The sequence below is a fragment of the Scardinius erythrophthalmus genome (genome assembly GCF_964197995.2).
Source record: "Scardinius erythrophthalmus genome assembly, chromosome: 19".
Classification (NCBI taxonomy): Eukaryota; Metazoa; Chordata; class Actinopteri; order Cypriniformes; family Leuciscidae; genus Scardinius; species Scardinius erythrophthalmus.
This window is the reverse complement of record NC_138239.1, coordinates 9,746,924-9,761,885: the sequence shown is the minus strand read 5'-3', so window position 1 is coordinate 9,761,885 and position 14,962 is coordinate 9,746,924. Positions and strand designations below refer to the sequence as shown.

The 14,962-nt window shown below is 36.2% G+C and overlaps 1 protein-coding gene across 1 annotated transcript; it reads right to left on the bottom strand.

Moving 5' to 3' along the window:
- Positions 1 to 1,520: 1,520 nt before the first annotated feature.
- colec11 (collectin sub-family member 11) lies at positions 1,521 to 7,815 on the bottom strand. The gene is made up of 7 exons (XM_081394214.1): positions 7,672 to 7,815; positions 7,136 to 7,254; positions 4,947 to 5,018; positions 4,508 to 4,579; positions 4,373 to 4,426; positions 4,155 to 4,250; positions 1,521 to 3,905 (listed from the first exon to the last, which is right to left on the bottom strand). Exons 2-7 carry the CDS (start codon positions 7,251 to 7,253, stop codon positions 3,514 to 3,516), a joined length of 804 nt encoding a protein of 267 aa, XP_081250340.1. The 5' UTR covers position 7,254; positions 7,672 to 7,815; the 3' UTR covers positions 1,521 to 3,513.
- Positions 7,816 to 14,962: the final 7,147 nt, after the last annotated feature.

Sequence of the window (14,962 nt, the reverse complement as noted above, 5' to 3'; positions counted from 1 at the left end):
AAGCGCCATAACTTTTTCATTTTCATTTGTTGACTCTTTTTATATATATATAGCCTATATTGTTCTAGTTGAGTCTGTGAGGTAACTGGAGACTTAACGGCGGCGGTCAGGCATTACCTAAACCTTACAACCTTACAACAACCACCAAACAATTGATTAAATTTTAATTAGCATATTACTTACACATGTCGTAGCAGACACTGCATTGCAGGACATCTTTGCAAAAATATCAGTTTCATCTATTGGTGTCAACCAGATTTTTCCTGCTTTGGTGGGTTAATAGCCTAACCTATTTAAATTAGGTAAAAAAAAAAAAAAAAAAAATGAAGGCACTAACACTAGTGATATCCTCACAATAGAACATTATACAATGTAACATCAGTGACAATAGGTGGTGGGGTGGGGGTGAATGACCTGCTACTAACCTAGCCTATTAATGTTTTTTTAGGGAATCATGAATATTTTGGACGTCCTCTTCATCCTCTGAACTTTGACCTTTTTAAGTAGCCTACTTTCACCTTTTGAATGTGCTATTAGTGTGTTAGCCTACATGCATTCCCTGTGATCTTTGTTCAATAAAAAAAAAAGTGATCATGCCATATGCAATGGCATGAAATAAATGGACACATTTTTATTATCCTGATGAAAGGGACAAACATTTCATAGGCATCTGGTAAATTAAAGTAAATAATAATATAATTAAAGCTAAACCCTTTCATATTATTTATTAGGTTAGAATTTGTATAGGGTTTCTTAAAAAAAACCACACAATCTTTTACTGAAATGACAAAGGAAATTGTCACCATTTAAATGAAAATTCTGTCATCTTTTACTCACCCTCATGTTGTTCCAAACCTGTATGAATTTCTTTCTTCTGCTGAGCACAAAAAAGATATTTTGAAGAAGGATTGTAACCCAACAGTTGGGGCACCATTGACTTTCCATAGTATTTTTTCCATTAATGCGGTGCCCCACAACTGTTTGGTTACCCATATTCTTCAAGACATCTTTTTTTGTGTTCAACAGAAGAAAGCAATTCATACAGGTTTGGAACAGCATGAGGGTGAGTAAAAGAATGGTCTGGTCATTTCTGGTCAAGCTGATTTAAACTAATTAGCAGATTTATGTTTTTTTTTTTTTTTTAACAGTCTATGGTCACAATATATAGTTCAGCAGAATACGTTCCTTGTGCCATTGTCTGTTTGGTCTGACAGGCAGTGTAATATAACAGATCAGTTGTCGCCTGATTATGTTTTTAAAGTTCATTCATTCTAAAGGGGAGGGGGGAATGGTGGCCTATACAGTTTGCCACTTTGCCACAAATTAATCAGATTTCCTGCCTTCTGTTATATTTTCATGCATAGTTAATTCCAGGACAGCTTGACCTTGTCATTGGCAGCACACACAGTAAGTGCAGAGCGGCAATGAGAGTGTATAGAGCCAGACGTGACCACTAGAGAGCGCCAGATTACAAGTCTATCAAAATAACTCGACGGCCTCAAGAAAAACAGGAAACCTTAAAAGGAGTAAGCTAATGAAATTTTATTAGTGCCTCAGAAAAACACGCATTGAAAATACACAAAAAATTACAACTGGACAAAGAATGTATTAGAAAAAAATTGTTGTTCATGATATACAGATACAAGTGTTTATTTATTGTTTATTTACTAAAATAACAGACATCAAATATATGCCGGATAATGAATCCCTAATGTATCTATTATGTTTTAGAAATAACTTACCATATTAATTAAGATTACACAGATTTAGTAGGACTAGGAGCAGTGAAAAAAAAATCCCAAGAAACTAAACAGTGTTACTATGATATAATATCATAATTCAAGCAATATGGGGAAGTTGACAAGAAGTATGGACATAAACGTTATCATTACTGTATGTGTATATTCTTCCATTAATAATTTTTTTTTTTAATTAAATTCATCCCAAAGTACTGAGGGAGGAAACAAATGGACTTCTTTAGTTCTAACATAATTTCAGGGGACGTTTAATACCACAAATAATGTTAAATATATAAATCAGCTTAATATGATCGCGTTTGTGATGGTGTTATTTTTTATTTCTTAAATAAAATAAGAAATGGTGATGGTGATCTTATTTATTTCATTTATTATAATAGATAATTAAGAGAGAGAGATTCAATCTGTGGAATATAAAATTGTAAATATAATAAGATAAGAAAGTCTTGTTTGTCCATTTAATTGATGACATTTATACTTTAATGTAGTTTAGTAAACTAGATGTCCCACTATTATAATAAAGTTGTCCGAGTCTGCAATAACACCTGGAAAATTGTAATTGTCTACATGTGTTTATTGATCTGTATAATGTATATACAGTACCTGTTGTGTGACAAATACATTTTAAAAGTAAAAAAAATCCAGATAGTCTCTTAGTTGCGGTTTTTAAAAGGCATGTCAGTATTGTTCACCGCTTTGAGGCCATTCATTATTATTTTATTTTTTTTAAGAAATTAATACTTTTAGGACATTAAATTGATCAAATGTCCCAGTAAAGACATTTTACAATGTTATAAAAGATATCTATTTCAAATAAATGCTGTCCTTTTAAAGGTTATATTCATCTGTTATATTCATTCAACTGGTTTCAACAATGATAATAATAAGAAATGTTTCTTGAGCAGCATATAGAATGATTTCTGAAGGATCATGTGACACTGAAGACTGGAGTAATGATGCTGAAAATACAGCTTTGGCATCACAGGAAAAATATATATATTTGTTGTAATATTATTTCTGTTTTTACTGTTTTACCTTGGTGAGCATAAGAGGCTTCTTTCAAAAACATTCAGAATTCTTACCCAACCCCAAACTATGTGTATAACCACATTAACTAAAGGGCATTAACACTTTATTTTGACATTCTACTAACTATAAGTAACTTTGCAACTACATGTCAACTAACGCTCATTAGAGTATTAGTAAACTGTCTCCATAATTTACTTTTATGCATTTGGCAGACGCTTTTATCCAAAGCGACTTACATTGCATTTCAAGGTAGACATTTTACATTCTTATCAGTTCTTGCCTTCCCTGGAAATCAAAACCACGACCTTGGTGTTGCAAGCGCCAACGCTCTACTGTTTGAGCTACAGGAAAGCTTAAAAATTAAATTAAATTCTGCTAATGCTTTATTTTGATGGTCCTCCAACAGACATTTTACATGTCTACATGGCAGCTTATATTCTGCTAACATGAACCCTAACACCTAACTCTAACCTACTGACACTCTGATGAGAGTTAGTTGACATGGAATTGCAAAGTTACGTATAGTTAGTAGAATGTCTAAAGTGGACCATTGAGGAAAAGTATAACCTGACTGGATGTTGTTTTAAACAGTTTTACATCAAATATAGCATGTCACACTTCTAAAATGAGAAAAGCTGTACCTTTTTCATTGAAATTTCAGCCTTTTTTATGCTTAAGTATTTAAACACGTCTAATTGACTTTCCGCCCAATAGATGCTCCATGAAGTCATACTGTATCCTTGTCAAACTCACACACAAAGTACATGGTGAGGTGACAAGCTACATCAATCCACTCGCCTGAAGACACCATCTCGACGCAGTCCTCGTCATCGTAAGCGTTGTTTGGCTCGCCCTCCCTCCACTTGCTGAAAGTGGTCATGGGTGAACGCTCCACATACACAAAGTGGCCTTCTCGCTCCAGGTCGTTGATGCCGATGTACACTCGACTGAGGCCAGCTTCGGTGACGTAGGCAGCGATGGCTCTGTTAGACGCCTCATCCTTGGGCATGGCCAGGTGTCCACCTCGCCCCTGACAAAACACCTCCGCATCCCTGGAGCGCTTTTCCTCCTTCACCAGCAGATAGACCTTGCTGTCTGTCTCTTTGATGCCAGCGACAGCTGCAGGGGAGGGCAGTGCTGAAAAATGAGGATCTGAAATTCTATAATCACACCGCAGCAGCCAGCATTCACACAAGTGCATTCTGACAGTCAAACAAAAGAGCTTCTGGCGAGTGGCTAAATACTTTTGTCTAGGCGTATTCACCCTGCACATCAAAACGAACAACTGTATGAATCAACTTCACGTTATTGTAATCTCATGAACGCTGGTTGAGAGAGCAAAAGGTTCATTCTTTCTTTTGGACATACCCTTTTTAATGAACTTCAGCTCACTGGTTAATTGCGCCACTTGATTATCCATTTCACCAATCATTTTCCGTAAGGGTGCACACTCACAGGGGATACCTGGGGAGACAAATTAAATATGAGACCATTCACACGAGCTCTCCAAGCATTAAACCGATTCCTATTTAATTCAAACCAATTATAAACTGATATGAACTTAATACTATTTTAGCAGCGGTTACCTGGCTCTCCATTTGGGCCCTTAGGTCCTGGATCTCCCATATCACCTTTTAAACCTAGAAAAATTTACCATTATTAAGTAGTTAGACCAAACAAGCCTGATTACTTTCAGATTTGTAGTTTTTTCACAAGCTTGCCTTTGAATCCAGAGGGACCCATCTTCCCATAATGTCCAGGACTACCTTTTTGGCCTTTGACTCCAGGGAGACCTGAAAAATAACATATAAACTTAATATGTACAAAAATAAAACGCATGGATACAAACCAAAGAATATCCCTGAAGTTTGATTCCCTTGTTTATCAGTATGTTGAATCATTAAAGGCATTTATAAACACATGTCATGATCCTGGCTCACATGAGCTCAACTATATAAAAGCAAGATAAGGGAAGTTTTAGGGGCTCCTTAAAGTGTACACATTTGGCAGCTCCCTTCACTTGGTTTGAAAATTTTGCAATTTCTTCTGCCATCAAAAACTTCCTTACAAGTTCATAAAGAACCTGAATCATGTAAGTGGGTAGTAATTAAAAAGCATGAGATTGAATTTGATGAACCTCTCAAAACAGTTTAGTATTACCTGGCTCTCCAGATGGGCCTAATCTCCCAGGTTTCCCAGGTGCTCCTTTCTCTCCTTTCTCTCCTGCTTCACCTACATGACAACAGGGACATTTTGAACAGTAACAGACAAACCTGTTCAGAATAGCATATGTATTTGCACTGTTGTTGCAGTCATATGTATACTGTGCACATTTTCTGTATGCACTGAATAGGCTACCATTATGACCTACATACTTAATACATACAAATATACAGTATCCAAGAGTTTAATCCACACAATTTGAGCTTCCATGTCCAGTGTGATGAATAGATTGCCAAGAATTAATGGTGCGTTCAAGTCATCCTGGGAAGTTCGTACTGTACGTACGAGGTGGGAAGTCGTGTTTACGACGGCAGGAGCGTTCAAGTCACTTTCGTCTGAGTAAGATGGCGGTGCACTTTCTCTTAATTAATTACACAAAAATACAGCAAAGTTCTTAAACTCTAGTTCTAGAAAATGGAGAACAAAGAAATGTGAATCAAGTGTGCTTTGCTTTTTTATGTTTTTAATTAATTTATGAAGCCACTGCAAACTTTATCGTTACATATTACATTGTTAATGCCATCATATTCTGTGCAGGCAATTAGCTTACTTCACTGTAAATAGAAAAGCCTGATAATATCACTGCTAAATACCTTTAAGTATTGTGGTATTCCACCATGTTTCTCACTGACACACCCCCAACTCGTAAAGATCGGGGCTTAAAGAAAATCCCGAGCTTCCCACTCGTATTTACGACATTGTGGTGGCGTTTATGTGCGTTCAACTAAATACGATCTTTACGAGATGACTTGAACGCACCATACCTGTAAGTCATTTTCATACAAAATTCTAATTATAAATCCCAGTAAAACGATAGTAAGCCTATATATAGGCCTACTGCCTTTTTTTAACAGGGATAAATTTTAAGGATGCATTAAATGGATCAAAAGTGACAGTAAAAACACCTCAGTAAAAAGGTAAAAAATCCTGAAAAAAAAATAAAAAATCCAAACAAATATTAAGCATCAGAACTGTTTTCAACATTAATAATAATAAGAAATATTTCTTGAGCAGAAAATCAGCATATTAGAATGATTTCTGAAGGATCGTGTGACACTGAAGACTGGAGTAATGATGCTGAAAATTCAGCTATATGCCACCACAGCAACAGAAAGAGTTATTTTGGTAACACTTTATTTTGATGGTCCCATCTGATCATTCTGTTAACTATAGAGCTGGTAAGTCCCGCCCATCCGTAAAACCTCACTGGACCTCTAGGTTGAAAAATCGTCAATGCAAGTGAATGTGAGAAAATAATTATTTTCTGGTCCCGTTTGAATTGTGCCATGAATGTGAACATATGTTGTCTGTGAATTTTTATATACTTTTTCATGTTACGAGTTTGACAGTAAATTGTATGATTCTTTGGCTAGCAGTTGTGGAAAAGACATAACGAGAAAGACTACATGTCGCCTATGTGACGTCACCCCATAACACATTTTCCCTCCACTTGTCAAATCACGGTGCTAATGCTGCGATAATCTATGGAGACAGATCGAGATGCCTGTGTGTTTTGTACCCAAATGTCACCATTCAAACCAAATGGGCTGTTCTTTCTTCAGATTCCTGTATCAAACGCGTCGAAAGCAGGGAAGAGTTGTAGTCCACAAAGGGCTCTCACACAAAGTCTAACCGTATCAAACTTCTACCCGCTAAATTGTAGCATTCTTCACACGAAAAATTATATTAAAAATTCACAGACAACATATGTTCACATTCATGGCAAAATTCAAACGGGACCAGAAAATAATTATTTTCACACATTCACTTGCATTGACGATTTTTCAACCTAGAGGTCCAGGGGGGTTAGCGGAAGGGGCGGGCTTACCAGCTCTATAAGTAACTTTTCAACTACATGTCAACTTATTCTAACCCTAATCCTACCAGTCTACTAATACTCAACTAACACTCTAATGAGAGTTAGTTGACATGTATTATAGGTGCAATGCTACTTATAGTCACCAGAATGTCCAAAGGGACCATCAAAATAAAGTGAAACCGTTATTTTAAATTGCATATTTGTTTTTACTGTATATTTGATCAAATAAATGTATTACATTTGAAAAAATTAGTTAGTGTCATTAGTGTAGTAGATGACATAATATGGTGTAATTTATTTGTAGTACCTTTGAGTCCAGGGACGAGGATCTGGACTGAGCATGGTTCTTCTGGCATGTGCTGACCATAAACTGACCTCATTAGTGTCAAACTTAACATGCAAGCCACCAGCTTCTCTCCACCCATACTGGAAACAGAACATTCATGTTCGTCTACAGTCAAATACTAACACAAACGTCAATGCCATGTTGATTGGAAAATGTAGAAGCAGATTATTGGATTCACAAATGCTTCAGTGCTCATAAAATGGAACAAGTGGGACTCAATAACAGACGATGTCTCCACAGTCAATTAATCTTGTGACAGACGTACAAGCACAAAGAAGCTACTATAGTCATACCAACAGCATTTGCAAAGCAAATACACAAAAGAGCACAAAAAAAAATCCCAAACTATCTTACCGGCCACCTTCATTTCAAAGTCGACACTAGAGAGTAAACAGTCACACCAAGACGTCTCCTGTAACTACCAACTTTAACATCTATGTTGTCTCGTTGTTGCATACCACCTGCAGGACAACGTATTGCTTATGAAATGGACTTACCTTGTGTTGAATTTCAAAGCCCACTATATAAAATGCAGCAGTCCCAGCCAGTATATGGATCCAAGTGAGCTAATGGAGGTTTGCTCACTGGTGGTCTCTCTGAAATTTTTCATCACACACCCTGCAAGAAACAGGCCTGAGAGTGAGCAAGTACGTGTAAACACAAAGATAAGAGTGGCTCTGCAACACTCCTCTCTGATATGGGAAATTTCCATGGGAAAATATCAGGGTCAGTGACAGAACGACTCTTAACACATTCCTTACAAATTAAGCATCAAAAGCATTCCCAACTGTCACAAGTTTTAGTTAAGATAGCGTTAAAGGAAATAAATTAAATGTATTATATTTTTAGATGCTAAAGCCCATCATAATTTTATCTTCACATAATGTATTGCAATTTAAAAGAGCAGAAAACATGGAAGTTACAAAGAAGCATGTTTAATTTGAGGTAACGCAGGATGAGAAAAGCTTGGGAACAGAAATGCTGCAGTTTGTGCATTGGTGCACAGGGAGGCAGTAAATATTTGCCGGAATTCCATCTGGAAAAATCCAGAAAACTTAGTGGACTCGTTCCTTATGCTGCAGGTGCAAAATAATAATAATAAAATAAAATAAAGTGTATTGGCAAAGCCATTATCAGACAATTATATTATATTATATTATATTATATTATATTATATTATATTATATTATATTATATTATATTATATTATATTATATTATATTATATTATATTATATTACACACTGCCCGGCCCAAAAGAAAGTCACTGTTTGGATTTAAATAGGCAAATGCTTAAGAGTCTATGATTGGATCATTATTGCAGTGATTATTATGTTTCTAGCATGTTATATGTCTGGCAACAGTTCTTCTATCCCTAACTGATGGAGTGTGTAGCTTTTCATTTCTTAATCAACCATGTAGGAAGACACATCATGGCAAATCTTGATGGAAATAACATGCAATATAAGAGATAACATTTCCACTAAGAGGTGCATACATTTTTGGTCAAGATGTTTTATTGACAATGCAAGAGTTAAAAGTAAGGTCTCTGTAAACTCTCGTCCAGCACATCCCAAAGACTTTCAATAAATTTAAGGTCTGGACTCAGAGGTGTCAATTCATGTGTGAAAATGATTCTTCATGCTCCCTCACGATCATTCTTTCACAGTTTGAGCCTGAAGAATCTTGGCTTTGTCATCCTGGAATATGGCCATGATGTGTCTTCCTACATGGTTGATTAAGAAATGAAAAGCTACACACTCCATCAATTAATGTTAAAGAACTGTTGCCAAACATATAAAATGCTAGAAACATAATAATCACTGCAATAATGATCCAATCACTGACTCTTTAAGTATTTGCCTATTTAAATCCCAAAAGCGACCTTTTGTTTGGCCGGGCATTATATTATATTATATTATATTATATTATATTATATTATATTATATTATATTATATTATATTAACTTCTAATGTTTTCATTTAGTTTTGTTGTAATTATTTAGCTTTTATTTATTTTTCTTCTGAATTTTAATGAATCTGAAATGAACAATGTTTAATTTCTCGGTTGCACTATAAACCCCAAAATTCATTTTCTATAGTTGCACTGTACTTACAAATGAGTCACATGCCAGTAACTGACAATGAGGATCAGAACTACATGTGCTGCTATTTATATTCACAGTAAACAAACTTAATAAAACCATTTAGATGTCATTCACCTCCAGAGCTCTATTGTGCTCTTGTGTGTTGCTAAGGAATATCCTTCCCTTGGTAACCAAAACTAACATAACGGATGATGAGGAGGATGGGGGAGGGGGGGATGGGGGAGGGGGGATCGATCCCTTGAAATTGTGCTGCAGCAGTTCTCACTCTGACACATTGCACTACAGTGACACTGCATGCTGAGGAAACACATCTTATTTTTGTTTATAGGGTTATATAGTTATACTGTCCACTGCATATACTCTACCGCTCAAAAGTTTGGCGCCAGTAAGATTTTTTTATGTTTTTGAAAGAAATTTCTGATGCTTACCAAGGCTGCATTTATTTGATCAAAAATAACTTTTCTATTTTAAAATGTTTTAAAAATGTAATTTATTCCTGTGATCAAAGCATCACAAAGCATTTTCAGCATCATTACTCCAGTCTTCAGTGTCACATGATCCTTCAGAAATCATTCTAATATGCTGATTTGGAGCTCAAAAAAAACATTTATTACAATTATCAATGTTGACAACAGTTGTCCAGCTTAATATTTTTGTGGAAACCATGATAAAAAAAAAATGTTTTGGATTCTTTGAAGAAAATAAAATTAAAAAGAGCATTTGTTTGATTTGATCTAAATGCTGACAATAGATTTAAATTCTCCTTAAATTTTTCCTTCAATGACAGCTTAACCCCCTCTGTTTTGTCTGACTTTGTCTTGACTGTGAAACGGATAAATTCTGAATTTAAAAAGTGTGCTGTTGGATGTTTTGCTCTTGAATTCTGCTCCACTAAGGCTAAAAGCCTTCTGTGGAAGAGAGCCCGGAGAGGACAAACCTTGACCAGCGGAGCATGACAGTCATAGAGCCCTGTCTGACTTAAGGGCACCTTCAGAAAGATGGCACTTTGTGCTGTGTCAGGATCAGGAGGTTGGCAGGCGGCTCAGCCGTCGGACGTAATGCCCATTCAACCATCTCATTAAAGACACTTATTTTCTTGAAAGATGAGTGAATGAATCACACTGTGCAAGGGTGCCAACCTGAACTTGTTAATCAAGGGATGGTTGAAAAAAAATCATGCACTGCAACCTACGAGCTCAATAACCTGCATGGATGTAGTACTTTCAGAAACCCTGTACTGAATACAAAAAATAATAATCTTATATAATCAGTTATGAATCATCAACATATTTTGTTCACTTTTTCTATATTTTACTTTTTTTATTTAACATTCAAATACATATGCATGATAAAATGATATATCTAGGGTTTTAATAATGCTTTAAGTTTCTTGGCTCATCTAGATGTTTCTCTTTCCTACACTTTCACATTATGCAGGCCTCTTCATCACAATATGCCTTGTGTTCACACTTTACACGTTTATATTATGTGTGCTATGAGAGCTATTTTAAGCACAAGAGGAAAACAAAAGCCATTATGAAAGACAGTGAGCAATAAGACAATAACTCTTAATAGTTATTAATTCATGAGATCATATCATGAGATCATATGTGTCAAATTAAAGTAGATAAATGTTTTACATAAGAGTAGTTAATCATAATGTCCATGGGTCAAGATTTTTGGTTAAATATTGATATACAATTTTTTTTTTTTTTGTATTCTTTATTCGGATCCCCATTAGCTTCCACAAAGTGGTTGCTATCATCCTGGGGTCCACACAGCCATACAAGACAAAAATATACAGATAAAATAAAACCAAGAAATAATTACACTAATCAAATCATCAAACTATACATCTAGCAGTAGCAGCACATCAAATATACAACATACATTTACATATTTGTAAGCATATCTTTACATTGTCTTCTAAATACATACATGCTTTTACTTTTTCGTATGTTTATTGAAACCATATTCCAAGCAACAGAACCTCAATAAAGTACAGTTTTTTCATGAAATGTGTGTGTATAAACCCACATATACAAGTTTTTCAGAGAAAAAACAGGGTCTATGATACTTGATTACCTTATAAAAATATACCAGCAGTCTTAAATGTAGTTTATCCTTCACTAACAGCCATGATCATTTTCTATAACATTGGCCTGAAATGGCTGATGAAGCACTAACCTAGCTGCTCTGTTCTGAGCCACCTGAAGTTTTTCTCAAATGCGCTTGACCATATAATTGGGCAGTACTCAAGATGTGATAACTAACGATTGCACCACATCTTTTAAAACCAAAGATGGAAGAAACACAGAACATTTCCTGGCCACAGCTATACCTATTCCCATATTGTTTACTATATAATCTATATGTTCAAACCAAGACAGCATACTAAGTTTCACGTCCAGCATCTTAACACTTGTTACTTGTTCCACTGGAGTTCCACCAATATATAAATTCAAGTCATCAACCTCAGTAATATTATTTTTGTTACCAAAAATGAAAAAAAATAAATAAATGAAAATTCTGTTTAAAATGTATTTATTAGTTCTAACCCAGTTCGTAATTGTTTGCAACTCCTCACTTAAAAGGATAGTTCGCCCAAAAATGATATTTAACCCATGATTTACTCACCCTCAAGCCTTTCGAGATGCATATGTCAATCATTTTTCAGACGAACACATTTTCAGCTATTTTAGAAAATGTCTTAGATCTTTCAGTGGTTATAATGTGAACCTATGGGGTCCACCTCATTCAAGTCCCAAAAATGTGCATGCATCCTTCACAAAAGTAATCCATCCGGCTCCAGGGGGATAAACGAAGGCCTTCTGAGGGTAATCCGTGCGGTTTTGTCGTAAAAATATACATATTTAAAACTTTATAAACGGAAATAACTGGCTTCCGGTAGCGGTCGATGCGCGTTCACGGAGATGGATGCTGACGTATGACGTAGGATGTAGCGTAGGAAGCGTTGTGACGTAGAACGAACGTGACAGCGCAGCCAGAGAGCAGAGCAAAACAAAACCAGAGAATGTCTAATAAGGCGAGAAGTTTCACTCTCAGTACACTTACGGCTTCTGAACTGGTTGCAGTTCCACTCTGATTCCATATGAGGGCGCTCACAGGACGAGTGCAGAATGAATGGAGGTCTATGGCGCTACAGCCATCAAAATCCACTTTTCTCAGGATATAATTTTTTGTCTAGTAATTTGAATATTGTATTCGAAAGGAGATGCAAAGAAATTTCAGATTGCTGGGTGTTAGATTTTTTAGAGTCACTTATTTGCTTTAAAAAAAGTCTTTTAAAATGTCAATGACGTCATACACATCGTACGACCAGAGATACTGCTTTACGGCAATCCTTCAGTCACTCTAGTGCTTTCGCGCTCTGCACTTTCTTTTCTCTCGAGGCATCGACAACACAGCTGACACAGGTAAACACGTGCTAGAAGAGTTTTTGTTTTGTTTGTTTCTGGTCCTGCTTCGGATGCCTCGATGCCATCAAGCGGTATCTCTGGTCGTAATCAGTCCTTCACTGACCTATCAGCGTTCATTAGCAGAATGCTAGCGTGTTATGGGCAACAACAACTCAACCTGTAAGAAATCGAAAGGACATAAGTACTCGTTCATTCAACTTTCGACCTATAACCCATGTTGAACTTGCAAAACCTACAATCAAATCTGATATTTATCAACAGCAATCGGGTGAAAGATACAAATTTAGCCGTCTAGCCCCATAGACTCCCATTCATTTTGCACTCATGGGCGATCGCCCCCAGTGGAACTCTGGTGGAACTACAACCAAAATTCGGTACAATAGGACTTAATAGGGAGTGGGCAGGCTCTCCGTAGACGGGCTCTGACAAAACTCTACGTTCGTTCTACGTCACGACGCTTCCTACGCTACGTCCTACGTCATACGCCAGCATCCATCTCCGTGAATGTGAATTTTTACGACAAAACCGCACGGATTACCCTCAGAAGGCCTTCGTTTATCCCCCTGGAGCCGGATGGATTACTTTTGTGAAGGATGCATGCACATTTTTGGGACTTGAAGGAGGTGGACCCCATTACTTCACATTATAACCACTGAAAGATCTAAGACATTTTCTGAAATAACTGAAAATGTGTTCGTCTGAAAAAAGATTGACATATGCATCTCGAACGGCTTGAGAGTGAGTAAATCATGGGTTAAATATCATTTTTCGGCGAACTATCCCTTTAAGTTCTTCTGAAGCTCAGTCGATGTATGTGCTGCAGTAAACAGTCGAGTCATCTGCATACATAACTAAATTAGAATTATCAACAAAACACAGTAAATCATTTATAAAAATAGAAAATAAAAGTGGACCTAAACAACTTCCCTGTGGAACACCACAGTAAGTATTTTTGGTCACAGAAAAAGATCCATTATAAAATACATTCTGTTTCCTATTAGAAAGATAATTTCCGATCCAGTCTAGGGCTGTACATGAAAAACCATAACATTTCAGTTTGGCAACAAGAACATCATGGTCAATAACATCAAAAGCTGCTGTAAAATCTAAAAGAACAGCATCCACCAGTTTCTAATCATCTAGACATGCTAACCATTCATCTGTCATGTGTATACGAGCAGTACAAGAAGAGTGTCCTGGTCTATAAGCATGTTGTGCATTAGCAAACAATCCATTTATACTAAAATAATGTAACATTTGCTTAAAAGTAATCTTCTCTAAAATCTTACTCAAAATAGGAAGTATACTAATATACTAATACTAATACTATTGACTATACATAGATTTATATTAATTTAATTAATAATAAATAATTTTGTTCTGTATTATAAAACAGTGAGTGTCAGTCCTGGTTTCTGATTGGTCAATACAGCATTTCAGAATTGAAAATGAAGTTCCAACTAAGATATATATGACACACCGATCAACCATATCAATTGACAAAAAAAAATTGTTGGTAAGATTTATTTGACTTTTTTTAATAAAAAATGTTTTCTGCCTTAAATATTCAATACTGAATGTTTTTGCAGTATTTTTTCTCTTCAGTTCAGTTCCTTTCATTATTTTGATGCATAACTGCGATGTGCAATGGCACGTGAAACACTATATGACGTGTAAGTGTGTGCGATCACTGTGGCGTGTGTGTGCGCACAGAAAGCGATGTATTTGGTCTTGATATAAAAGATGATTACTCACTGCATTTTCATATTACTCAGACACGCTGTAAAAATCATCAGAATATCAATGAAGTCGGAGTCCAACAACCTCACACCTGCCACAATGTGTGCCACGAGCCATTACATTCTCACACAGAAACATCCATTTATTTGAAGCAAAGGAAAAGGACTCTTTCATCTAAAAGTGTTACCTCAGAAGCATGCCCTCCCGTTCATGAAAACGACATGCAGTGAATTCTGATGCCTTGAGGAATTGCTCATCAGCCCGGGTTTATTTCCCTCCGACATGATAATGGTGCTTTATTGCAGCATTGTAAACTTTTCATAGAGACCATAGCGCTTATCTTTCATCTGATGACTCGACACAAAATTACTTTGCAGTGTAGACACAATGCCTAAATCGGAAGCCAGGATATTAGCTGCTGGTGAGCCGGTGACAGATCTGGGGGACCATGCGTTTGATATATCATTTCAGCAAAAACCTTCAGGTGAAGCTGTGCCTTGA

Bases quoted from the DNA above. Each gene is read 5' to 3' on its own strand.
- colec11 (XM_081394214.1), bottom strand. From the start codon at position 7,253: ATGGGTGGAGAGAAGCTGGTGGCTTGCATGTTAAGTTTGACACTAATG. The intron at 4,580-4,946 runs GTAATACTAAAC...GTTATTTTTCAG, and splicing joins AGGCCCATCTGGAGAGCCAG to GTCTCCCTGGAGTCAAAGGC. The intron at 4,251-4,372 runs GTAACCGCTGCT...TTGTCTCCCCAG, and splicing joins GGGCCCAAATGGAGAGCCAG to GTATCCCCTGTGAGTGTGCA.